Source organism: Patagioenas fasciata, chromosome 20 (genome assembly GCF_037038585.1).
Source record: "Patagioenas fasciata isolate bPatFas1 chromosome 20, bPatFas1.hap1, whole genome shotgun sequence".
In the NCBI taxonomy this organism is placed as follows: Eukaryota; Metazoa; Chordata; class Aves; order Columbiformes; family Columbidae; genus Patagioenas; species Patagioenas fasciata.
The window spans coordinates 8,548,816-8,575,638 of NC_092539.1; the positions used below are offsets into that span (position 1 = coordinate 8,548,816).

Genomic DNA, 26,823 nt, shown 5'->3' on the forward strand with positions numbered 1-26,823 from the left:
CGGGAGCCGTCAGCTGGATGCCAGAAAGCAAACACGGCAACGAAAGGCACCATCTGACCCTCCTGCCGGAGTTCCCAGCGCTTACGTTTTAAGAGCAGAATTAAAATGAATTTACACATTTCCCAGGGCAGACCCACTTGCTCAAAGCGAGGACTCGCCCCTGAAATTAGGGCCTGTTTGGGCAGGATACGGGGGCAGTGCGAGCTCTGTAAAGGCGGCTCTGAAGGGCCTGATTCGGATATCTTGGAGGAACAGGGGTTGGGGTGGAGCCGGGGTTTGGTCGGCAGTTGGTGGGGTCGGGGTCTGAGCAGCATCGTGGTCCCTGCAGCATCCCCCGAGCAGGATCACCAGTCCCATGAAGCAGCCCAGGGATGGTGTTTTGTGGGGGTTGAACATTCAGCAGCACTGTGACCCCAGGAAGGTGCCCCTGCTGCTCCTCACCACCCTGCACCTCTGCTCTCACACGGTGAACACACAGCGGTACCCATCTGCATCCACATTCCCCCAGTTTGGGAAGGGTTTGAATAGGAGCCAAGGGTTTCGTTTGTTCCAGCACTTAGCCCCTGTCTCAGGCAGCATTTCCCCCGAAGATAAAATCAGTTTCTAAGTTTTAAAGAGAGAGCCCCAGGTCCTCCAGGCTTCTCCACGGACTAATCACTCAAAATAACCAAAGAGATGCAAACAAGTCTAAACTCCTGTTTGCAGTGGGCTGTTCCTGTTTGACAGGCCAGAAGCATTTCATCAGTATGTCCTAATTATAAATACGACCTTTGGGTTAGGCCAGGTTTAAAACAATACAACCCAAGTCTGCATTCAGGTGCCTGAGACTTTCACCAAGCTCAGGACTGATAGCGGAGAAAGAAGCTGTGATTTCAGTCCCTGCTCCAGGGATGCAGCTCCAGAGCAGGAACAAGGGTGGTTATTTTTACTGATGGTCAGTCCAACATAGAGGGAGCCTAGGCCAGCTCAGTCTTTTCCCTGTAATTCTTAAATTAAATATAAAATAAAGGAGCATAGCATCTTGCATGTGCCAGCTGGAGTTTTCCAGGTCACAGAAAACGTTACGACTAACACGGGAAGGAACTATTGAGGCGTGTTGCAAAACTGCAGCTGCTCACTGCATGGACCAGCCTGCAAGTCTGTGCCATCCCCATCGCCCGCATGAGCCCTTTCCCCTGCACTGCAGCCTGAATTTGTTATAGGGCAAAAAAGAAAACCCAAGACTGGTGCACCTTCCTGTCCTGGGGCAGTCCAGGGTCCGTGCAGGGCCGGATCAACTGCGTTGGCTACAGCTGGAGATTTATTTTCCTGTTAATGTGCTTGGGAAAGCTGCTCCTGGTCTGGTTACAGCACCTGGCTGTGGCTGAGCAGGGCAAATAAATGCCCCATTTATTCCTGAGGCATCAGCCCCCATCAGCGCAAACCCAGAGAGTCGAGCATATCCGGCTCAAACCATCCAAAGAGGGTTAAATGTCACTGGTTGCCACCCAGGAGCCAGCCCTGGTGTGACAGGGATGTCCCCAGAGCCAGGACCTCGCCTAGAAGCAGATTTCTGCATTTACCTGCTCTTGCAGCCATCAGTCGGTTCCAGGCTCCAGTGCTGCATTTTTGCAGCTCAGTTGCGCCAGGGGCATCCGAGGGCGATGCCCGACCCGCTCGGGGATGAGCGGATGGTCATCGCTGGCAGGAGGGCACCCAGGTACCAAAACCTGGTGTTTCATACATGGTGCATGTGTCGGAAAGCTTCCCTTAGACTGAAGAGCAAAAATAGTGAAAGGTTTTATCCCAGGCTGGGGTCATCTTCTCAGCCAAGGCTAAATACCTGGCTGAGCAGCACCCTTCCAAATCAGCATCCAAAACTTAGTGCCCAGCTCGTGTCCTGGTTTTCCACGTAAAACAACTCTGCCCATTGCTACAGCCCCGTTCAGCTGACCCTGTGAAAGCTGAAGTGAGAAGGAGAAAGCACTGAGGACTCCAAAAGCAGAAAAAAATTGATGTCATTAATTAGATGACATGGCAGCTCACAGTGCCATCTCACATCCCTGCTCTGGGCTGAAACCTCCAGCAACGCCTCCGCTATTTTATAAGCAACTGTGCAACTTCTTTTATTGCTTTGGAAAACACTGCTGCGTGCGGGATTCTGGAATATGATACTTGGGAGAGACTGGAAGCCGTGGAAAATCACGCTCCTTCTCTCCCCATGTCAGGGAGAGGAGCCCCAGGAACGCGAGACAACTGCAGAGGGGCAGCTGCTCCAGAGACCGGCAGAAGGAACTCGAGAGGCAAACAGTTGGCTCCACCATTACCTCCCCGCAAAGAGCCGCACCTGGCACTGCAGGAAGGGTTTATTCTGAGTTTTGGAAGGGGTACGAACACTTAGATTTCATGACAGAAGTCAGAAAGGATCCATCCCCATGAGCACATGTCTCCCCTGGACTGGCCAAGCCACCCCACTGTCCCCAGCACGCCCAAGGGGACTTAGTGACAAGAATCCTGACACAAGCCTGAGCTGCAGTAAAAGCCATGGCTGGAGAAAAGAAACCTATCAGCAAAATTACACTTTATTTTTTTTCGTTGTGGAATTTACTTTGATGTATTGTAACTTAAAAAGGTCTGGAAAAACCACATGCAAAAGGGTTTCTAAGTAGCAGCTAAAGTTTCTATTCCAGCATTACAAGCTATTCCAAATGATTTCCAAATTCCCAGCTATAAACTATTCCATAAACAAACAGTTTTACCTTTAAAACCCCTCCACCCAACCCCAGTTAGTGCAGTGCAAAGGAAAAACCCAAGGAATTTACATATTATTTTCCAACGTATCCCATTGCAACTTTGAATGATCTGCGATGAGCTAAAATATATATACAATTTTCTCACCATCATAAAAAAAACACATTTCCCTTCTTATTCACAGATATATATTGTGGCAAATGGCTGAATAATTACTTACAAACAAATCAAATCTCTTTAACGAGTTTCTTACAACAGTAAACACAAGAGGGAGAGCTCTCCGGAGGGAGGGGGTTTGGCGGGGCTGGGAGGGGAGCGCGGGCAGCAGCGGAGCTCGGGGATCCCTTTGGGATCCGTCTTACAAAAACCAGCCACGTTAAACAGGAGGGTCGCATAAGGCTTTAGGATCTGAGGCGTAACATGAGCCATCGTGCGTTTGTCTCAGGCGTGTGCGTGTGTCTCATCTCCCCTAAATACGCCCCGAGCTCCACAGCTCCGGGAATCCAGGACATCGCCAGCTCCCTGCACCCCCAGATTTTCCCTTATGGCCACGGTACCGTGGGAGAGCTCTGAGCCGTGTCCTTGTCGCCTCTCAGAGCAAGACCCCGGTGGGCATCTGCCCTGGACAGACCCCGGCACAGAGCTCAGCACTGAGTACAGAGGCTCCGGGAGCAACGGGCAGCAAAACAGGGCAGCTCTGGGCTTGTCATTGGCCAACAACGTTGAATTTCCAAGTTATTAACTTTTCCTTGAGTGTCCCAAACTCTCCCATTTATTATCCCAAACAGGGCATCACCGCTCCATTTGCAGCAAGGCTTTGGATGCAGGCATGGTACCCTCCTCTGTCAAGGACCGATGGCATCAGCACTGCTCACCCACCCAGCGCTGGTGTCTCCAGACCAGGACCATGGCACTCCATGGCAGGACCACCGCAAGTCCCACGAGAACTATGTCAGGTCATGGAAGCACCAGCTCAAGATGCCACGGGTTCAGAGAGGCTGGAGAGCATCTCCTGGGGCTCAAAGACAGGGTAGAGGAAAGTTGTTCCCCGCCACACACGTTATTTGTTCGTATTTGCACTTCAGAAGTAAAATTCTGGAGGTGGAGAGTAAAGCCAGTGCCTGGCAGAAGACGGTGGCCAGGATTTCCACCCGGCAGCTTTGCCTACCAACCACGGGGGCTGCACTTTGTAAAGAACAGACTCAGACAGACGGTGCTCAGGACAAAGTGGCAATGCCAGGACAGACGGACCTTTACTTGACAGCAGCAGCAGTAACAGCCTGTGGGAGGAGAAGAGGGGGCAGCACTCACAGCCCCCAAAAGTGCACACAGCTGGGGAAGAAGAGATGCTTTTACAACTTAGCAAGAGAAACCAGGAGTTGATACCATAGCCCTTACTTGGGTGGGTTTGTGGCTGCAAGCTAAATCAGCCTGGCTCAAGGGGATCCTGCCCACAGTGGGATTACAGACAGACCCACAGACACACACTCCTGTCCACTCCTCTGTGTGTACCTGGTGCCTTGGTGGCCTCCAAAACCCTTGTGTGGCAAAGCCAGTATCCAGCCCTGCAACACAGCGAGACCTCCTGCTCACCAGTGAGACCAGTCAGCCCCCGGGGCTGCCCCCAGCAAGGCTGGTGGGACCCAAGGTGGTTGTAAAGAAAATGGGGCTCGGGATGCCAAAGCAGCTCCTTTCCCTCCTGTCTGACCTGGAGGTCACTTCCAGCCTATGTCTGATGGTCAAAACGTGCTCCTGGTGTCACAGTCGGCATCCTTCAGAGATGAGCAACAGCCTCTCCCTCTTCCAGGGCCCCGTGTCCTTGCTCTGCCCCGTCGCCCCAGCCCCAGCTGCCTGGGGACGCTGCCGAAATCCTGAGCTGGGAGCCCACCCGAACAGTGTGGTGTGGGGTCCGCGTCATCTCCTTGGGGCTGAGTCACTCCCTCCCCTTAGAAACCCTCAAATTCTCACCTCGGCACAGCCAGGCACAAACCTTCAGCCTCGCCCTCCCACCACCATCACCACGGTGGCTTTTAAAACGTTAAAAACGTTATTTTTTTTTCTTTTTTAACTCCAAGAGGTTTGTCCCCCACCCTCTGACGGACACCGCACAGAGTCTCTCAGCTCTGTTCATGCAGGGGAGAGCGGCTTTCCCAGGATTCTTCTGCAGCTGCTACGCGGATGTCATCCGACAGACCGTTCATCTTCTATACACGTAAGAGAGGTGAGGCCGGCAGTGGCCCCGACATGCGCAGGCACACGCTGTACAGAGGAACGGGTTGCTAAAGTCTGCGAGAACTGTCCCGGGAGGTGTCCGGCCACGGTTCACGGGGACCCGCAGGCGTTGGGACAATTGTGCACGGTCTGCAGCGGCTCGCTCTGGGCACTCGAGGACTTTCCACCAGACATCCCCGCAGTCATTGCACCCCCTCCTCTTCCACGTACGTCGAGGGAAACCAGCCGACCTGTTGGGGAAGTGGAGAGAAGAGCTGGAGGCTGGGGAGCTGAAGTGACCTCCTATCCTGTCACTGGGACTATTCCCCTGTCACCATGTGCTGTTCCCCATGAGCATCTGTACAGTGATGGATGCGCCTGCAGCCTTTACCCTCATTTGGGACAAAGCTAACAACTCTACATTGCCTTGGACACATGGGTTGTCCACAGTGTATAAAGGATCAGGGTATGAGGAATCAGTCCCCAGTGCTACAAACTCCATGGGACACCAAGTCAAGCCATCAGCCTGCTGCTTGTCCCCAGGATGCTGAGCCTGTCACCTGTAGAGCTTCTCCTCCAGAAATCCCCTGGACGCAGGTTTAAGGAAGGGCAAATCCCAAAATCACCCAAGCTGGCCTGCCACCACATCACGTGTCCCTGTCGCACAGCACCGATTGGTGACACACCGGTGGCTCTGGTGAGATGACAGCCCACCCATGAGCCAGAAAAGAGCATGAGGGAGTGGGACGCATCCCCCTGCCCTGTGCTGTGCCAGCAGCAGGCTGTGTTCTAGCTGGGCAGGTTGAGAGCGGGGAGGAGCACGCGCTGCAGAAACGGGACAGGACGTTATCTGGATGCACTCACTCTTCCGTTGGTTTCCCCCTTCCACCAGCCCTGGTCCCCGCCGATCCTGCTGTAGATCTTCACCACGTCGCCCTCTCGCAGCGAGAGCTCCCGCATGTCCCGTGCCGCGAAGTTGTATCGTGCCACCGCCGTCCCTATGACCCGTGGGGTGAACACTGCGAGGGGACAAAGCAGAGGGAGTTGGGACCTGCCCCACCGCAAGGGACCGGCCGAAGCCTGGAGAAAGCTTGGTGAGGTTCAACCTGGGTTTTCCACCACGGCGCTGGCTCCCATCGCAACGCCACGACCCGGATCAGATGGGATGGTGGGGCTGGCTCATCCCAATTGCTCAGCCCCACATGGACTGGGATGGTCGGGGGTGAGCTGGATTCCTGCTGGGCTTTAAACAGCTCTGTGGGCTTGGGAAGACTCTCTTCTGATCAGGAGGGTCTAGGAAGGACTTGGTGGGGATGGTTGGGGTGAGGGGTGCTTTTGTGAGAAGGTTGCGAAAGAGAAGATTTCATAGGAATACACAGTCATTAGAGTGAAATCAGGGAAAATCCTGTTCCACCATCAACACCATGTCTGGCTGCTGCACAGCTCCCAGCACCTGATGGGACCATCTCATCAGAAGATTTCGCAAATCCACTTGTATTTAAACTACTTCAAAAAAATAAGTTATTGGGATTGGATTCTCCAAGAAACGCTGAGCAAAACCTGTATGTTTTGCTATGAGAAGGAACAAGCTGCAAACCCAGTACCCCCCTGCTCCTGTTCCTGCCAGGGGCCTTGGAAACTTGGTCTCCTAACAGCCCAAAATGTGCAAAAGCGCCCTGCAAACCCTAATGCTGACCAACACTTCGTGCCAAGCAGCTTGTCCTTTGGGACCGTTCTGGGACCGACCTCCGCCAGCACCGGCACGGCCCCGGCACCACGGATCTGCATCGCTTCAGGCAGGGGATGCTCGGGGAGGCAGAAGGGAAGCCCTGGGCACAGGGGAGCAATGGGGAGGGGGAAACGGCAGGAGCAGAGCTTGACTTCCCCACCCCAGTGGCTGGGCAGGGGGGAAGGAGGGCTGGAGAGCAACAATGGGAGGGATGGGACAGGGAGAGGAAGAAAAAAGTGCCAAAAAAAAGAAGGAAAAATGAAGAAAAAAATTTAAAACCCCCACCCTGAAGGGACGTTGTGTTTCGGTGAAGCCGCCCCTTTTGTCGCGGGAGTTTCGAGGACTAATTTCCATTTAAAAAAAAGCTCGCAAACCAAGGTTGAACTAAGTTTGAGGAGAAGCTTTGCCCAGGTTTTCAGCTCTCGAGATGGAAGGAGATGAGGATGGCGATGGAAGCGGTGCAGACACAACGTGCAATCACTGGAGGGCTCCTCCATCCTTGCCAGGATGGAGAATGGAGCGAGAATCGTGGCAGCTTTGCACTCTTTCATCAGGAGCTTGCTCAGAGCCCACTGCTGCACCAATTGTTTTCTACAACACTTTGTATGCAGCTAAAGGATCCCAAATTCCCAGAATTATGTCCTGATACCTTGAAAAGTGTTTTCCCAAACATGACACCAAGGAAAACACGTGTGACTTTGCCAATGATTTTCGCTATCCAGCCCCAGCAAAATATAAAAGGTAAAAGCTTAAATGGGAAGAAATAAACTGGCACAATTTTGCTCTGATCCCTGCCAAACAGGGAGGAAGACACCAATCTGTAATGCATTTAATCAATGGGGTTCAAAGGCCGGAGCACCACTGCTGTCTCTGCAGGGACTCGGAGCCCCAAAACACATTTGACAGCACAAGTTCCACCCCCAGCCTCCCCACCAAGGGGCTCCTGAGCAGCCACAGATGCCAGAGCTCAAAAACTGCCAGACATCGAAATGTTCTCCTTGTACAGCAAGGAGAAATGGTCTGGAAGACGGTGTGATGCCAATGGTCGTCCGGTGAAACACACGGGATAAGCAGGTTGAGCTTGAAGTACATCATGAGATCCCAATGCACTAGATTCACTTTTGTTGTTGTTAATTTTAGCCCCTTTTCTCAAATAGCAACAACTCCATCTCCTCCCTGCCTTGATTTTGGGGAGGTGTGGGGGGAGCACATTTTGCTTCCAGCCAAGCCTCAGTTAATTAACTTATTTCCAGGCTGTGCCCCAGGGCAACACTGGGGAGCCCCTCAAATGCCTGGGGGTGATGAGGGGACAGCGGGGACCCCGCAGGTCCCGCCAGCGATGGCTTTCAAGCTGGGGATGCTGCAGGTGTCTCCGGCGGGGAGAGGCACCGGTACCTGACCAGAAGGGACTGGAGGAGTTCTGAGAAGAAAAGTTGAGGCCCTGAGGACTGAGAAAAGAAAAGTTGTAGGAAGCGCAGGAGGCTGCAAAGAGGTTAGAGAGAAACAGAAAGAGGCAGAACACGCATTAAAAAGGAAATTAAAAAAATATGTATTATAATGCACAATGCTTTAAAAGCCGACGGAGAAATACAGGGCGAGGCATGCAGAAGGGCTTGCACAGGGACGCGGAGCTGGGACAGCTGGTGGCAGGTCTGGCCCCATACGGGCAGCATGGGGGCTCAAAAATCATCCTAGGGTTGTATTTTATGCAAAAGAATATTTAGCTTTCAAAAACTATCTTCCTTTGGTTTTTTTAAAATAGACCATCGAAAACGTTTTTTGAAAACGCACACATTCCTCACAAAGTCGTTATTTCTGCAGTCAGGCTTTTAGACAAAACAGAACATTTCACGCTAATGCACACTTTGCTTTCTATTTGGTTTTTTTTCCTCCCCCCTCCATTTTTTTTTTAATTCAAGCACAGACTTACCATTTCTCCCATCACCTCCATTAAAGGAGTCCCACTGGGATCCAAACCATCACAAGTCACACTGGAACTGGATCCATTAAAACACACGCGCAAAAACTCACGGGGGCAGGTAAGACACGATACATCCCGCTAACAGCATCACATCTCCTCTGACAGCCTCAGCTCCTCCCGGCAGGACCAGGGGGTGGCAAATCATCCCCAGCACAGGGTGCAGAACCAGAGGAGGGAAAACAGCTTCCACCAGCTAAAGCTCTCCCTGGGAAGCTGCACCCGAGCTTGCAGGAGCAGCCCCAGCTCGGTTGGACTTCCCCGACTGCTGCCACCTCCTATGAGACCCGTCCTCAAAACGCCACCAGCCAAACAGAAGACTTCTTTGTAAACTTGGGGGTGCAAGCCCTAAAGCAAAGCTATAAATCCCTTTGCCAGACGATGCTCCTACACCTTGCTGAAAGGATGGGATTTCCCAGCGCAAGTTTAACGGCGCCTGCTCGCGCGGCTGAGCTGGGTTTTACCTGGGGAGCGGGTGAAGGTCCTGGAGGTAGAGCGCTCCCGGGATTTATAGGGGTATTTCAGCGTCGTGTCCAGCTGCTTGAAGCTCTCCTTCAGCGAGTGGCTCTGGTAGTACTCCACCAGCTCCTGGGAAGGACGGAGAGGAACCAGTTGTCTCCACCATCCTCTGCGGGACTTGCAGGGGCGGTGCAGACGCTTGAAGGGGCTGCACAAACCTACCAGCAAGCTTTCGAACTTCTTGGCTTCCGTGATGTGAATCCAGTTGTCCTTCTCCACCACCTTGATGTGCTTCACCTCCTCGTTGAACCTGCAAACGGTAGCAAAGGCACTCAAAGAAACGCAGCTGTGCGCTCCAGCCCTATCTCACCTTCCACACCGAGCAACTCTAAATTACTAAATTATTACTCACTTAATACTGATGGCAAAGCGCTCGGCCTCAGCCGGCCGCTCCCGGATCAGGTAGGTGCCACTGACGTGAGACTTGAGCAGGTTGTCCGTCTGCTGCCGCTCCATGTTCCCTGCGAACCTGAGCCCCAGCGTTAACGAATTAATTTAATTAAGTAAAAAATAATGCATATCTTTAAAATGGTCATGTTTTTGACAAAAAGACACTTTTTTTTTTAAAGGTGTGAAGGCTGAGAAAGCAAGTAGAGAAACAGGTCTCACCCAAAATTTCAGGAGCAAAAAGGAAAGTGCCCCGAGATGGACAAGAAGTTGCTTGGGCACTGAACAATGAGGGTGAGTGATGCAGGGTGCAACCTCTTTAAAGTATTACACCTACAAAATCCCACTAATTGGGAATGGATCCCTAGGTAAATGAGGAGTGGGGATAATTTAGCCTCGTGGATTTGCAGACGTGGAGCTGGAGGGAAAGGAGCAGGAGAGAAGCCAAGTGCGGCCTCTCCTTCCAAGGCAGGAATTGCTTCCTTCCTCCCAAAATGGTTTCCTGGGCACCGAAAATGCAAAGAAAAACCAGTATCTCTTCTTGTGCCTCTGACCCTCTCCACCGGTGAAGAAATCCCCACTGATGCTGCACCAGATTTCGCCCCCAAATGCCACCGCAGCAGCTGCCCCATGGCCATAAGGGAGGAGAGATGCAAACCACTGCTACCCTGCCTTCACCATTCATTATTAGAGTGGATTCCTGACAAAGTAACAATTAAAAGGCAAGGGTCAATATATCTTTATGGCCAGAGGAAGTCATGTCCAGCCCCGGGGCACTCACCATGGGTATGCTGTGTAGTCTATCTCCCGCGAGGGCGGGCGGCTGTTGGGAGGCTGCAAAGAGAACGTTGCTCATTAGTGACGAGCCAGTGTCTCATCAGGCTATGGATCACATATGAGATGCTCCTCTCCACAGGAGGGTTTTTGGCTGCCAAACTGTTTCTGAATTATTGGTTTCGGCGGCGGAGGGCAGTGTTGTAGCTGAGCATTTCTCTCTCAGCCTCCCCGCCGTGATGAGCATGCTGTGTTTTTTCATTTACCTGAGCGTTTCTTAATTGGGAAGCAGCTGACAGCATTACAAAACACAGTAAAAGAAATATAAATAAAGTGCAGTTTTCCTGTACTGTGACTGATCTCAAGCACTCTGTTCCTCTCCCTGCAGAGGAGGGATGGAGTCCGGACCTGGTCACACCAACCCCAACCTTGGGAATGGGGTTGAGACCAACCTGACCACACATTTGCAACCATGGGATGATGGATACACAGTAAAAGGCCTCATTCGAGGTCCAGGGCCTTACTGGAAGGACCATGGTCTCAAGCAATGGGCTGAGCAGAGCAACAGGCATTGCCGGAGCAGCATCACCTCCCGTGACAGCCCCCAGCGCCCGTCCCCATGCTCCATCTCCCCCTCGGCACTCACCCTCGCATCCACGGGACAGGGCTTTACCGATGAGCTGGGGAAATAACCCGACTTCTTCGTCTGCAGCAGCCGCCCCTGCAGAGCCAGGCTGGGTATCAGATTGGGATGTGCAGAGGGGAGCAATGTTTCAGTGTGCAGGGATGGGGACAGGATCCAAACCGCCTTGTAGCTCCCCCAGCTCCAAACCCCCGGGAAAACCCACAAGTAAAAGGGATGATGTGGAAATCACTGGTTGAAAACTGCCCGGGAATTTCCCAAGGGGAATCGCTCTCACCTCCCACCATGGCGAGTCGGGGTCCCCCCTCAGCAGCTCGATCACATCCCCAATTTGAAACGTCAGCACCGGTTTCCCGGGGGGAGCTGGGTTTCCGTGGTAATTCTGAACTGCTACCATTTTAGGACCTGGGAGAGAAACACAACAGTTTCATCACTTAGTCCCTGGTTAAGAAAAAACGCCCCTCCTGAAGCCTGATTTTCCTTATCCCGTGAACCACAAATCTTAAGCACCAGCAGGCAGGGTCTGGGGCAGAAAGCATTAAAGCAGAAAGGAACAGTGTTCACAGCAAACAGCCTTGGCTGCCGCAGTTGTATGGATGATTGAGTTCCCCGAGCAAAAACAAACCCATGAAGGACTGAGCCAAGCTGGAGCTTGGCCTCCCAACCCTGCACTTGGACTTGAACCCCACCGTGGCAGAGCGGCTCCCGTTAGGCGATGCCCGGCTGGCACCAAACCCCACCAGGGTCAGCGGTGACATCCACGATTGCAAAACACACCAGCAAATGCTCAGCTTGCACGGAATTTCAGCCGGACCTGGGACCCAAACGCCCCTGAAGCTCACAGCGAAAGTCCACTTGTCTCGCCAACAACTGTACATTAAACAAGCTTCCCCAACTGCACTAAAACCACAGTGTTTATCTTCAAAATGCTTCCCCACCTCTGCCTCTCCCCACCCAGTAAGAGCACTCTGGGCTTGCTGCTCTTTTTATAAACCTCCAATTTGATTCAGGTTTCTTTTTGCCAGACTTGGCTTTCCCTTCATCAGACAAAGTGCAAAAACAAGTTGTTCCTTCTCCTTCAAGCCAGAGTACGGGCAGGGCAGGCCCAGCGCTCTGTCTAGGCTAGTTTTAAACAAAGGAAAATACAAAAATATTGCGGTAACCATCACAACTAAGAGCCCCATCAGAGCGCAGTGCCTGGAGCGGCGGATCCCTGCAGCACAGCGGACAAGCGCTGGCAGGAGGACGCTCGCCATCAGCAACAAGTCTCCCTCCCAGGACATGTTTGGTCTGGCTTTGAAGGATGATCTGGCACAAGGACGTTTGCCAGGCTCTCCTCGGTCACCGGTGTGACGTGCAGAAGCTTTACACACGTGGCAGAGCCGGTCCATGACACGAGTGCACCCAGAGAAATGACAAAGTGCTGGTGGCCGCAGTGGGCAAGGGCTGAGCCCAGGGAGGAGCTGCAGGAGACCCGACCTGCGCCTTTGGGAGCAGGGACAGGAGAGACCTCAGTGCCCCATCACAGCACAGGACCCTTCTGCAGCTGCTAATGCCCCTCTCTGGTTTTGGAAGGAGTTTCTCCCCTCCATGTGCTCAGCACTAGGGACCACCCACAGCCACAATCGAGATGTTGTCTCTATTTGCCCTCCTGCAATGCAGTAATGCCCTTACCAGGTCCAGCACCCAGTGAATCCTGCAAAGAGAGAGGAAAAAGTCTCCGTGAGGACATGGGAATCTCAGCTCTTCCCGTGAGCACCTGCCTGAAGCCACTGGGATGTGAAACCCCCTCCCGAAACCCCTCTGGTACCTCCCAGCCCATAGTGCTCACCCCAGCTGGGTCTGGCACCTCCTGAGAGCTGTGGTGCTGCACCAACCAGGCCAGTTTTAGGCTGGAAAAGAGGCCATTGGTCTCCAACCCTGTCCCCCAGGTTACTGGGACCCCCCCAAGGCCATTGCTGGCTCTTCCCAGGAGCTGCCCGCACTCTGACTAGACAAGGATACAGGGAAAAAGGGCCAGCAAACAACGTACCTGGTCTGCTGAGGAACCTGCAATGGAAACGGTGAAATAAGTGGTTAATTTATCAGGCAACAAACCCCACTTTCTGTTTTGCTTGATGCTGTATCAATAAACCAGCATCAGTGTTTGAACTTGGAGGAAGCACAAAGCAGAGCCCGGGGTCTGCCCTGTACCGGCTGGGCGAGACCCAGAGCAGCACTGGGGCTGGACACGGACATTTTCTCACTTGTTTCTTCCTCCCTCCTGGCTCCTCACCCAAACCAGCCCGGAGCCACCCTGTGACAGTCCCTGCACCGAGCAGGGCCCGGGCTCTGAACAGGGTGAGCAGAGCTCAGTCACAGGTTTGCCTAATTTAGACCAAGGACACTAATTTTTGCCATACTGTGAGGCATTTGGGGTCTGGAGATGAGATGTCTCCTCATTGCCAATACGATCTCTGGAGCAGACCCTCCTGCTTTCACTAACCAACATCTGCTGATGAAGAGCTCAGCATCTGTCCTAAATGCCACTACCCCCAAGAACCAGGGCTGGGGGCACCCACCTGGTACCCTGATCCGCTGCGATCCTCTGACATACACAGGATTCAGCAATTTGTTCTGGGGGTTTTGGTTGGTTGTTTTGCTTTTTAAGCCACCAGCCACTGTGAATTCCAGCCCTGGGAGGTGGGTGGGAGCATACTTAAGGTTTCGTTATGCATAAACATTAGCGCTTTATAGAGTGAATCTTTCAGATCGTTCACATGCATTCACCTCCTTGGCACGAGCTGCTGCTGATGTGAAATAACTCACCAATCTTGCAGGGAGGAATGATCTCCAAGCACTCCTTATGAGCACCTGCTCCACATTTGGGGCAAAGATAGCCCTGGTAGAAGGTTCCTCTGTGCAAAAAAAGAAGTCAGAAAGTCCTAATTCAGCCCCAACTTTGAGATTTTCTTTCCATGTTTTAATGCAGATGCAGAAGAGCTGGATGGATGTTGCTCACCTTAGGAACATCCTGCAGGCTTTGCAGTTGGTCGTCTTTTCAAATGTGTACATCTGAAAGTTATGGTGATTTGCATTGGCTTTCTCTGGCTTTATGTTGGACCTAAGGGAAAGGACCTGGCGGTTATTAACCCGTCCCTGCACGTCACACTGCTGCTCCTGTGACCTGTCACAGCAGCTGCTGTTTGCATTTCAGTTAAAGTTTGGAAACTACATGGACAGATCAGAAATCAAACGTGAAAGCAGAGTCAAGGCTTGACTGTGCAGAGAGGATTCTGCCCAACAACCTTCCCCTGGGACAACATTCATGGATTTGGCCCGTAATCCCACAACATCTTCCTCCCACCCCAGCTCAGTGCTTCGTGCACAGCCGGACACCACGGCAAGGCGTCATTTCAGAGACACACCACCCACCCCTTGGTGCAGATTTCACACTGGACCCAAACTCCCTTTGCATAAGGACCAACAAGCCCAGCCGAGCTGCCCCATCATGGGTTTTGCTATTGCAGCTGGTTTCCAGTGACCCACTGGTCCAAGACACTGTCCTCCCATGCTTGGCAACTGCACAGCAGGGACAGAGCAGCCACTCATGCTCACATTGCCATTTCAAACTGCTCCATCCACTTCCTCTTCATCTCCTCCGTCTTGCAGAAGAACTGGAAGCCCTGTTTTCCCTGGAGATGGATGAGGTAGAAGCCATACGACCACTGCAAGAGAAAACAGAAGAGCTGATGGCACCGTGGTGCTCCCAATGCCCGAGCAGCAAAACACACCACGCTTTTATTCAGGCATCTTGATCCCCGCTCTCAGTGCCTGTCCCCGTCCCTTCTGCTGAACCTTTGCAAAGGTAACAGCAGGGAAGGAGGATGAAGAGCTCCATGTTTCTCTAAAACATCACAGCTAATGATGCCTGAATCAGCTGGGCACCGTGCACTAGGGCCAAATAGGATTTTATGGTGGCAGATGAGAGAACCCAGATTTTTCTGCTCCAACAGCTCCTCCCCAGCCATTATATCTCTCCCTGACAACAAATGACAGCCCAGGAGGAACATCTGACCTGCCCAGTGCACATATGCTCTGCCCGTCTCATTACAACACCGCACAGAAAAACACGAGAGAAAATTGGATGCTTTGCTTACCATTTTTCCATGAGACTAGAAAGCATAGGAGAGCAAAGTGGAAACATATTTCATTAAAACACAAAGCCAGCAGCATTTCTTCAGCACCCAAGTGGCAAATTTGGTTGTTCTCACCCAAATGTCACTTATCCCATCTGCACAAGACCTCTTCCCATTGCACGTAAGTGGATTAAGCTAACGGGTCTCTGTTAAACTGACAGCTGGGAGGTTTTCCTTCATGGTTGCACGCTAAGCTCCAAACCATTGGCAAAATGATGCGCCTTCAGTGGCAACCATGCTCCGAGCATCGATTTTGGCAAGTGGGTTGGCAACACTCACGTTGTCTTTCCAGGCTCCTCCACATCATGACTCGTGGGAGCAAAAGCATCGATGGACCTTCCCTCTCTCCCTCCTCTCCACCCCGGCTGACGTTTGCTCCTGGCCGGACCCTTGGCTGCTGATGGGCCAGAAATCCGGGAGCAGCTTCCTCTGTCCTAACTCCAACCAGCCCAGCCTCTGCAGGGCTGTTTCACAAGGACGGAGGTCAAGGATCAAGCCAAGCCCCACATTAACAAACATTTCCCAATGCTCTGTAAGGCTGCCCTGAAAGCTGAGCATTTATTTTCCAGCTTTTTTCGCAAGCTCTGTTTCTATTTTAAAAGGCTAATGGGAACATACTACCCAAGGACTGGTCCAAACAGCTCCAAAATGCTCTCCAGCAGAGCCAAGCCCCTGGTCCACCCACCTTCTTGATGTCCTTGTTATTCATAGGGTCGTCAGTCATCTTGTGGAAGAGCAGCTCGATAATTTCTTTCAGCTCATAATTGTATCCTTTCCTTTTGCAGACGATCACCACTTTATCGAATAAAAATAAATACCTGCCCAAAGCAAGCATATAAACAAGCAATCCCGTAAAACATCTCATTAAATTCCCCACTCAAGAGGAAGTATTTGTGAAGCTCTGCGGAGTTCCGTGCTCCGAATGTGCTGTGATTTCACACTGATGGTGTGAAACTCACATGATGTGCGCTGTCAGTGCAACTCTAAGCAACAATCGAATAAAAGAGTACAAGGGGAATTGCTAAATAAAAGCATGTTTAATTTGGGAAAACTCCCGAGCGCCGTCGCTCACTCACCTGTCCTGCTTGGTGTGGTTGACGATGGAGCGGACCTTCAGCTCGCCGTCGATCTTCGGCCTCCCAAACTCCTCCAGCTTCACTTGCTGCAGAAAGCAAAGCAGGGCTGAGATCTGCAGCCAGGACTGGGGCGATGCTTTGGAGAGGTGGAAACACAAACCATCCCAGATCCCCCCAGCCCTGCCACCAGCTGTAGAAGCTCCTGGGAACAGCATCGTCCTCACCAGGGGATGCATTCTGGCATCAGGAACGGGACCAAGGCAGATCCATGGAGCTCCAGCACCAGCATGCCAGGGGTCAAAGCATTTTTGCAAGATATGCGATCCAGAAAGCAACCCCCACCCCCCTAAATAATCTGTATTTCCAGGAGTTTCTGCAAAACCAGAACCATGGCTCTTGTAGCTTTGGTTCCCATTCTGAACCAAGACTGGAGATTTTGGGGAGGCTGGAACCCAACCCAAAAGTTTGTTTAGTTCATCTTTCAGCTCAAAAGCCCTTGCAAACATTGCTCAGTGCAGCACAGCTGCCAAGCCACAGGAATCAGTCCCCTTGCACGGTTCTTACAGGAAAAATAATACCGTGTAGCATCACTGCTGACCAGGAAAATAAACGTTTCCCACAGCTGTGTGTATAGTCCGGATTTATTTCCTTGCCGTGCCATGTGGGTTCTGTATACATAACACCAATCACTCCGCAACGTCCCGCCCGGTGCGAGGAAAGGAAACACGGAGCAGAATGTGCGTGGGATTGATCCGCAGACAGGAGTGACTGCTTTGCTAACACCCCATCTCCCACATGTCAGAATTGCTCTCTGGCTGCTGCTAGGAGGAGAACTGCCTGCCTCATGCCCCCCTTTACATTCTTGTTTTTATGGAGCACGATGTCTGGCTGTTCACACTGATCAGGATTATCACGGCTGCTTCAATCAAAACCCGTGAGCCGCAACGGCCCGTATCCCACCAGAGAATTTTTGCAGGTTTCCTCTTAAAAATTAAGAAGTTTGTCTCCATCTGTTAAATAACCATCAATTAGAAGTTCATTGTTTTCAAATGAAGTCAAAGCTTAAAGCCCCCAAACCCAGCGCTCAACTCGATCACCCCTTTTGAAGCATCTCAGGTGTCAGCCCCCAAATTGCATTACCCTGGCGGAAAGCGTGACCGCGGAGCAGCTGCGCCCGCAGCTGACCGGCCCTCCCACCCCCGGCAAAGCTGGGAAAAACCTCGTTAGCTTGAAGCTCTGCCACCCAGTATTAAATTAATGGGTTAAAGTGAGTGATGGGTTGGACGGGTTGGGTTGATGCACATTAATGACCAAGGGTTTGCTATCTCTGGAGTTTGGAGGATGAGATTCCCCTTAAAGTATCTGCTTGAGATTTTGGGGATTAGGTGCATATTACATGTGCCCTTCTCCTCCAAATGGGCATCATTACATTTTCAGTTAATCTCTGTCCACTTAACAGCAAAAGAAAACCCAATTTTAAATAGCAGACGGATAGCTGATTTGGGGAATTCTTGCCCCCTCCCGCATGAATAACATGAGAAAAAATTAGATAAACATTTTCAGTGTAACAACACCAGGAGAAGTCACCCTCCATTCACAGTCAAATCAGTTTTGTAATGTAGCAACCACATCTAGAGCATCAGCAAAAACATCATCAATGATGAGGGAGTGTCTGAACACACAGGGACCTTTCTTGGGTAATTGCACAGAAAAAGCAAACGTTAATAATACTCAAATTAAAGTTGGGAGCAAGAGGATCTTCCAGCTTACCAGATTTTCTATAGAGCTCTGAAATTCACTTATTTTCTTTAAAGTCTCTTTGTCCCTCTTCACTTCATTTATGTACATGGCCAAGTCCTTAAAAGAAAAGTGAATATTGGTTTTTATTTTCCAAATGAAGCCTTCCCAAAGCAGCAAACACACGACCCCAGTTCCCCAAAGCCAAACTCTCTTTCCTGAGGAGTCAGACCAGGACTCGAGCAGCAGCCCGGGCACCGTGAGCGCAGGGTTTGTGTTTGCAGTGCTGAACACAGCAGGCTCTGCAATTTTTATCGTTTCCCAGAAGAGGGCAATGCGTGAATCCAGTGCAGCACGGCAAACCCGACCCTTGGCTTTTACCTGGTGAGAGCTTGGGCGAGCAGCCAGGCATCCCCTGCCCCGGCAGCATCCTTCCCCCAGCTTTCATCACTGTAATTCCCTTCATCCCCATGATACAAAAGCTGCGAGCCAGTCTCTGCTGTCAAATCATCCACATCTGTGAAATAACTGTTCTGGACACCCGGCTGCACGTTGGCTGTGAACAGCACTTGACCTGGCTCTGCCCCGGTTGCTTCCAGCTCGGGGTCACAAGCACTAGGATGCTCCTGCTGCATCCTTCCCGAGAGCATCTCCAGGACCCCTGGGCCTCCAGCATCTCCCACACAAAGGCTGTGTTGTAAAATACGGAGATACTCCATGGAGCTTGTTCTGCCCTGAAAAATTCCTCACTTACCCAAATTTTGACCCATCAAAGAACCTTATCCCTTCCACTAAAACAACTTCTTACACCCTTCAGAGTGCATTTTCTGTGCCTGTTTGCTTCTTATCTGTTCCCTGCCTCCTTGTCCTCAACAACCGCTCTTGTCAACTTGGATTAAATCTGACCACGGGATTTTTTAAGACATCCCCTCTAGGTCAGACCTTCCTCAGCTTCCCAACACAAGAAGGGTTAATCGCAGATGATAATCACAAATCTACATGACAATACTTATAACATCACAAAACACCCCACCGGGACAGCGGCAGGGATGGTTATGGAGAATGACAAAACCAAACGCCTTATGAAGTGGCATCTCCCATCAATGCTTGAGCTTTTCCTCCCTCCTCCTGACGAAACCATCTCCTATACAAAGGCAAAACACAATCCCAGGATCGACCGTGACTTGAAAGAGCGGCAGCAGCATGCAAACTGGGGCCGTGGGATTTAACTGGGAACTTGCTTCACCCCCCATCATAACTCGGGTGTTTGGTTCTGCGCACTCAGCAGGACGATTGGTACCTGCACCAAATACCCCTGTGTGCAACTCTTCGGTACAAATCCTGCTTTGTGCACACAACTATCCGTGCAAAACAAAGGGGAGGTGAATTGCTTTGGGAAATGTAGCTCAGGCTATAGAAATTCATCCCCCAGACGGCAGCAATGTCTGTCGCCCCCCAGCACAGCAGACAGAAAGGCTGGACTCGCAATGGAGAACATTGCTTGTAAGTTAAGCCTTGGTTTACAGATCAATTAAAACCAAACCACACGGCTTCCTCTGTCGCTGCCCGGCGTGGTCTGAACTGCACCTGCGCTCTGCTGGTGATGGAGCAGAGAAACCTCGTTGATGGCTATCGGCATCTTCTTGCAAAAAATGTTGAGTCTGCAGTGGAGTTGGAGCCTATATACATTTATTTATTAGCAGTGGTATTGGTGAGTGCTACATTATGAGGCCATAAGCAGGGTTTAATGACTGTCCCCATGTTTATTGCTCATTTGAAGCCATGGCCACGTGTTGTGCAGCAGCGGGCTGCAAACGCAACGTCCTTCAAACAACCTTAATTTCAAAGCGACCTACATATCAGCGCTGGATTCCCGGGCTTGCAGGGATAACGGCTGCAAAGGTCACACAACTTATGTAATTGCTGGGAAATGTGGCGTCGTTACAAAAGCTGCGGCTCAGAGGTAGAAAACAAAGTGACCAGAGAAAACAGGACTGAACATGGGATGAATCCTCCAGTGCTCTCCAGAGAGAAAACCTGGAGTTAATGATCCCACAGGGTGAGCGTGTGAGGATGTATCCAAGCCAGAAAACATTTGGATGGTTTTATTTCTTGCTGCTGAGACCTTGGGGGTTTCGGCTGAAAGCTCAAAAAAAACTTGAAACAAAGCAAAATTTTGACACCAGAAGTCTTCATTTGTGGAAAGAGCATTTTCTCCTTAACAAATTAAAGATAATTGGATAAAAGGATTCCCAACCAGCGCCTGGCTAACACAGCACGCAGGCACTGCTCCCATTTCTGCAACGCTCCCCGACTTCCTGATACGGCTGGAGCTCCTCCAGATCCCTCCTAGCAAAACCAAGAGCCAAATCTGGCACAGCCTCTTCACACACAATCGTAATTAGCGAAAAGTCATAACTTGTCAACAAACACCGGCTTCCTCAGCTGCTTAAGGAGGGAGATAACAGCGATGCCTACAGATCTGCTGCGAAGCAATCGCATCGAATGGCAATCAATACACACTCGTGTGTCCTAAAGGAGGAGACGCTGCCTTCCCTCGGGCTCTTGGGTGGTTTTGCTATTGAGGTTTTTGTTTTACAGAAGCCGGGGGGTCCCACACGCTGTTGCACCCCGAGTCCAGCGCAGCCCGTACCTGCATCGCCTCCAGAGCCTCCTTCAGCTGCTGCTTCTCTGGTCGATCTGATGAATGGCTCAGCAGCTCCTGAAACACAGCAAAAATAAGAATAAAGAGGTTGGGTGTGATAGGAAAGCTCCCCACACTCTGCCTGCACCAGGCACCGGGCAGTGATATCGGGACGGGCAACCGCGGCTGCAGCCATAGGAAGGGGAACACGTCAAGCGGCTGGTGCTCGAGAGGGTCTGTTACATGGAGTTGACGGGAGGAATTTCACACACAATCAGATTATATGCAAGCTTATTTTATATTCATTAACTGCCTCTTGTGGCTAACAAGTGCAGAATTACCCTAGGTCACCGTACTTTAAGAGACAGCACAAATATTATGTCGTGTTAAGTATCTCTAGTAATTATTTCATTTGAAGGGGAATAAAAAAAACCCCAACCCTCAGCCTGCATTTGGCAATGATTCACTCTCTACTGTAACAGCTCAAAGATGCCACAGCGCGGATGGTAGCTGGAGAGAAGTGCCAATGCTGAAACACTTACTTTTAACAGGAGATGATATTTCAAAACTCTTTGCATTGGAACCACCAGCAGGTCTTGCAATTTGAACTTCCCATCCTGAACCTTCAGCGTGCACTCCTGTTGAGGGAATCAACACATCAGGGGTGAAGCAGCTGGGGGAAAACAACTGTTCTCCCCCAGAAAAAGCTTCCAAAGTCCTGTGACTGTTATGTTTTGCTTCTGCAAACCCAGCTCTGATGACAAACGGCTCGTGGCCCCTGCACACACCCAGTCAGTGCCAGGGCAGAGGTTATCGAGGAATAAAACACAGGGGCTGGACCCTAAAATACAGGCATTCTCATGCAACTGAGCTCCTCCAGCTTAATGAGATCCTGCTCAATTAGGGGAGAGCCCACGAACGCTCTCAGACCTCGGGAAATGTCAAATGAAACGCATTAGCTTAACTCACCTCCTGGATGGTTTGAACTAATGCGTTTTATTTGCGAGGGGCCGGGAGCGAGCACGCAGGCAGCTGCTGGGGCTCTGCTGATAAGCATGAAGTCATTAAGATGAGCTAATGCGATCGCAGGAACTTCTGCGGCTGTTACCTTCGCCCAGACCCGTTTCAAATCACGATGGCTTGATGCCAAACCCAGGGAACAGGTTTTAAAAAATTATGAAATGCAGTTTTATCCCTGAATTGGGTTGCTACTTTTGCAGGGGAAATCAAAGAGCGTTTGCAAACAAACGAGGTAACGTGTAGCGACAGCCCAGCAAATTCAGATTAGCATCAAGACCGAAGCAGGAATTAAAGCTGGGTAAAAACATCAGCTCAAACAATGCATCCCTTCTGGGGCTCCTTTGATTTACTTAATATCTGGATCAGCCCCTATTTAACACTAAGCCTTTACACCGGGGAAGGAGGATGGGGGAGTAATCGGGTATTCGCCTGGGGACCTGGGTTCGCATCTGATGGTCCCTGATGCTACGTGTGACCTCGGAAAGTCACACAGCTCCCGGCTTGGGATGCTTGGTGCCTTCCTTGAGTCCAAGAGGAATTACTCCACAGCCAGTCGCACCCAAATAAAGTCACCTGGCTTGTGTTATCTTGGAGGAGGGAGGGACAGACATGAAGGGGCAAAGCAGGGGATCAGGACAAGACAACCCCCAGCTTTGCTCCCTCTCTGAGCAGTCCAAACTCCCCCCCACATCCCACGCTAAACCAAACATTCCCAACACACCTTCTGCTCCACCGAGTCCTCCCAAAACCCGTAATGAGGCCGGTGGGCAGCCCTCGGCCCCGATGCCCCCACCCGCTCACCTCCACCTTCTGCCTGACGTCCTCCCGGTTGGCGAGGAGGTGGTTGAGCGTGTTCTGGGCGTACTCCATGTGGCTGCAGTACTTGCCGTAAATCAGCAGCCTGCGGAGGGGGAAATCACAAATTTAATCGGAAACACTTGCTGGCAGTTATAACCTGTTACATGTAAAAGATATATATACTTATACACAGTGAAAGGACAAGGCAAACAGCTATTCCCCCATATAACTGCTTAGTAAAGTATTAACACTCTTTTACAGCGTGGCTTTTTAACATTTAAATCTTTTGAAGTTTCCAGAGCTCACGACGAGTAGAAGGGGCCGAGTGGCCACAGGAGCCGGTTTTGGGAGGTACGATGGCTCATCACCCCACTCCTCATCTATTGATCCACTGCTTCCCAAGAGCAAAAGCAGAGCAGGGATGCACTTCAAGATCCAACGACAATAAAAACCCATTTCCTGGGAGCGCTTCCCAATGCAGCTCGCTCAAGCCCCTGTATTCATCTCCCAAAAAGTCTTCGTTTTCTGAGTCACAGCTGCTCACAGCCCAAAAAAATCATTGCCACCACCAGATCTGATGTGTGCCCCTCTCTCTAAGGGTGTCTGGATATTTCACCAAGCAAGGAAAAGGTGAGAAACTCCTGATTCTCAGAACGTGCCCAGAATGGATGTGGGTGATGATAATTCGCACTTTATCAGAGAATGAGATGCTTCAAATCCCCTTAAAACATAAGAATACATTTTAGAAAGCTCATTGCTCCTTGCAGGATGAGCCATGGGAACCTAGAGGTCAAGAGACTGGGTAATTTCAGGAAAGAAAGTTGTCACAGCCTTTGGAAACGCAGTGAAGCTCTGTATGGACACCCTATGCTATAAATTAAAACACCTGACAAGACCAGAGCAGTTTTGCTGCAGATTCCCCCTTTTTCCTCCACTTTGCTCATTAATCCTGCATGACAGGGTGGGGATTTCCCCCCCTTCCTTGCCGTTGACTGCGTTGCTGCTGATAAGACACATATTCCATCACACGCTGCAACTCATCCATTATTTTGGGGCCTCGTCTCTCGATGGAGATGATGTGGGAGCACCTGACCTGGTGTTGCTCCATAAACGTGGGACTCTCAGACTCCGGTGGGGAATTGAATAGAGAGATTTATGGGAGCCGCAGTCCCCAGCAAAGCAGCAGCAAATACAGATTATTCTTCCGCCTTTTCCCCTTGACAGCTTTGGAACATGCACAATAATATCTACCTTGCCAGCACTTGGAGAGTTTCAAAGAGGCTTCAGGAGCATAAATTCAAACTGTGGCTTTCAGAGAAGGAGATTTACAAACTATTTCCTTACACGCACACACACACACACAAAATCTGCAAAGCAAAGGAGCAATACATCATTTTGCTGGGATGTCTCCGAGGATGCGTTGGGAAGCAAGAGTTATTTGTCACGGACATATTTGATGCAGGAAGGTCTGATATACAGGGACCAAGCAGGGGCTCTGGAGCTCCACGTTGCCTTTTTGCTGGGACGACACTGTCTCTCACTTTCTCCTCCTGCACCCCTATTTCCTTGCTGCAAAACGTGGTATCATCTTTAGCACCGTAGGGCAGGATCCTGACTGTTTAATCAGGTTGCTCCAAGCTCTTCATCTCCAAGAGACCAGTTTCAGGGTCTTTCCCAAGCCAGAATTCCCTGCAAGCAGCAGAATGCAGCTCTGGAGCCACCTCGCAGCCGGTGCTCTGAACAGAAGCAAACATTCATTTAAAGGCTGTTTGCCCCAAAAATGAGCCTTGTGCTCCTGCACAGCCACACGGATCAACGAGGGGAGCAACGTCACCTCCATACTCGTGCCCGTGTCCCAGCCCTGTGTGCACAGCTCTGTCCCAAAAGCAGAGGCAGCAGCGGCTCGGCTCAGGATCGCTGCCCGGGGACAGGACCGATGTGCACAGAGCCCAGCCAGGAATCAGGAGATCAAAATCACCTGCACGAGTTTTATGAGTGTTTTTAAATTATTTGCATTCTTCTGTCGAAACTTTTTTAAAAAGAAATTAATCCAGGAAACATTCCCTTTCTAAAAAAAAGAGGTGCTACGAATGATGGAATATCTGACCTTACGGTGTATTATTAATGCAGATGGTATTTCTGGAGTTATTGACTTCTGTATGGCATTTCTGTGTCTAGACACTGGTTTAATCACAGTGAAATAACACCCTGGCACAATTCCACAATGAATCAGGCCTTTGATTAGTGCTAGGGATATTAAAGGCTTTTATTAACCTTATCTTTGTATTCTGGGGTACTCCTGCTTGCAGCTGCCAAAACACAGGATCTATGATGCCTGCAAAAGCAACTTTTACATTTATTCATCATGCAATAGGTGTGGGATGAGCACAGCACCAAATATGTGATTTTTTAGAGTGAGCAATCGCTTTGATCTAACCAGAGCAAAGTCTCCCCTGCAAAGGAGTCATCCCACCACATCCCGAGTCCTCAAAGCCCCGCTTGCAGGAACACAATACATTTAACCCCTGAAGGCAAGCAAGGTTTTAGTCCATCCTGGCTCACCATAATCACAGCGTTCCCATCTTTATCCCCTCCAACACATCCCTGGAAACACACTGTATGTTCAGCCTGCAAAACGGTTGGTCCCATACGGAAAGCTGTCAGCCCAGCAAAACTCAGGTGCAGACATCAGTTGGACTTGATCATCTTAAAGCTCTTTTCCAACCAAAACGATTCCATAGACTTGCAAGAATAAGCACCTATTTAGCCAGGTGATGCCCCAGCCTCTGCCCCTAGAATGGTTGTAGCTGGGTTTGGATGCTTGTGTGTCAGCACCCAGTGATGTTCCAGCTGTCTGAGAACATCTGGCTGCAGAGGATACAAAATCAGTTTGCTGCACCGGGCATTTCTGTTCTAAGCTCTGAGACGGGCCCTCCAAATATTAACCTGTATCTGTTAAAACTGGAGCTGCCTGCAGACCGGGTTTCCTTTACCTCTCTTTGAATTCCAGAAACACTTTTGCCAGGCTGCTTCCTCCAGACATCATAGAGACATCAATGGCTCTCAGGAAATTGAAGTGCACTTTAATTAGGTCCTAAAATGAAGGAACAATCAATACTTTAAACACATCCGAAGCAAGTGGGCAAACACAGTCTAAAGAAACGCACATTCACTACTTAATCAGGCAGTCATTTCCCTTTTTTTTTCTCTCTCTTTTTAGTTGTTTTTAAAATAGGTCATTCTAGTGAGATGCAGCCCTGAATGGCCACGAGTGCAAGGGTGTGATTCTGTCAGGTTATAGAACAATAAATGCCCCAAGATTTCCATGTGTATTCAAGTCCCTTTTGCAGGTCTGGAGGAGACAAGCAGACTCCGATCCAGACCCTGTGCAAGCCAGCATAGAAATAAATCCCTTCATCACCGTGTGTCCAAACCAGCTCTAAGCACAGCTAAAATATACAGCCCGAGCCCTGGAACATCCTCCGTATAAAATTGTTTTCCTGCTTAGAGTCTATATAATCCCCAAGTCTAAAATTGAGTGTTAAAGAGTATCTCCTAAACCCGTTCAAGCTCCGCAGCACAGGAAGGACTGAACCTCTTCAGGTGAATGCACAAATCTAACATGAAATCTGAAAAGCCGTCTCTTGAGCAGGAAGAGGGCTGAGTTGCCGTGAAAAGAACAAAGATTTAAGCCACAGTGTCTACGCCGTTACCTCCAAATTGATAAAAATAGCTTCCATGTCTTGGGGAGTCAGTACCAGCCTCAGTGGGTTCATGTAGTTCTGCAAGAGGTAAATGGAAAAGGGACTGAAATACCAGAGAGGAATAAATAAGTTTCTCTCTGCAAGAGAGATATTTTGCCCTGCTTCACCACTTGCATTTACCCACGCAGGGAGAAGTCAGGTTTTAATGAATTTAAGCATTTGCAAAGGCAGATGAACGACAGCGCGTTTGTCAAGACCAGGGACACCCATGGGAGCATCGTCCCCTGGTCCCTCAGCACTTCCATCCCGGGGAAGGTGCCAGAACCCGCCATGGGTGGGCACAGCCCCTGCTCCTGCCCAATCTACCCCAGGAGGATTTGAATGCTCGGAGCTCTGCACCTCGCCACAGTCCTCGCCTGGGCTTGGGAAGAGCTCGGAGGTGTTTTTTTTCAGCTCTTCGATCATCTCACTAGAATTTTGCCCTTGAAAACGCACCGATGATGTGATTACATTGGAAATGCCTTTCCGAACAAATACATATTAATAGAAATGGCTACATGACTTGTAACTAAAAAAAACCACCACAATGCTACGCACCAAAACCCTCTACCCGTAACACACCGTCAGAACTTACTAAGCCTTTGCAAGCCTTTTTAATGGGTATCAAGGCAATAATTTAACTCTCCCTTTAGACT

The 26,823-nt window shown here is 50.5% G+C and overlaps 1 protein-coding gene across 9 annotated transcripts in view; it reads right to left on the minus strand.

Moving 5' to 3' along the window:
• Window positions 1-3,947: 3,947 nt before the first annotated feature.
• The window catches only part of VAV2 (vav guanine nucleotide exchange factor 2), a 116,118-nt gene continuing 93,242 nt past the window's right edge, over window positions 3,948-26,823 (minus strand). For 3 of the 9 annotated variants that reach the window (XM_065853643.2, XM_065853641.2, XM_071817538.1), the window contains 23 exons: window positions 26,138-26,206; window positions 25,418-25,518; window positions 22,428-22,527; window positions 21,149-21,244; window positions 20,616-20,684; window positions 17,996-18,082; window positions 16,226-16,311; window positions 15,835-15,967; window positions 15,111-15,125; window positions 14,569-14,678; window positions 13,973-14,074; window positions 13,780-13,868; window positions 13,004-13,020; window positions 12,646-12,667; window positions 11,249-11,376; window positions 10,975-11,049; window positions 10,336-10,388; window positions 9,520-9,636; window positions 9,330-9,417; window positions 9,113-9,236; window positions 8,066-8,152; window positions 5,806-5,960; window positions 3,948-5,192 (listed from right to left, as the gene is read on the minus strand). In XM_065853643.2, the coding sequence (XP_065709715.1) occupies window positions 5,145-5,192; window positions 5,806-5,960; window positions 8,066-8,152; window positions 9,113-9,236; window positions 9,330-9,417; window positions 9,520-9,636; window positions 10,336-10,388; window positions 10,975-11,049; window positions 11,249-11,376; window positions 12,646-12,667; window positions 13,004-13,020; window positions 13,780-13,868; window positions 13,973-14,074; window positions 14,569-14,678; window positions 15,111-15,125; window positions 15,835-15,967; window positions 16,226-16,311; window positions 17,996-18,082; window positions 20,616-20,684; window positions 21,149-21,244; window positions 22,428-22,527; window positions 25,418-25,518; window positions 26,138-26,206 (1,971 nt within the window). In that variant the 3' untranslated portion in view covers window positions 3,948-5,144. Of the gene's footprint in view, window positions 5,193-5,805; window positions 5,961-8,065; window positions 8,153-9,112; window positions 9,237-9,329; window positions 9,418-9,519; window positions 9,637-10,335; window positions 10,389-10,974; window positions 11,050-11,248; window positions 11,377-12,645; window positions 12,668-13,003; window positions 13,021-13,779; window positions 13,869-13,972; window positions 14,075-14,568; window positions 14,679-15,110; window positions 15,126-15,834; window positions 15,968-16,225; window positions 16,312-17,995; window positions 18,083-20,615; window positions 20,685-21,148; window positions 21,245-22,427; window positions 22,528-25,417; window positions 25,519-26,137; window positions 26,207-26,823 lie in introns of those variants that run through there. The other 6 variants (XM_065853645.2, XM_065853642.2, XM_071817536.1 and 3 more) reach the window with 5 other exon arrangements.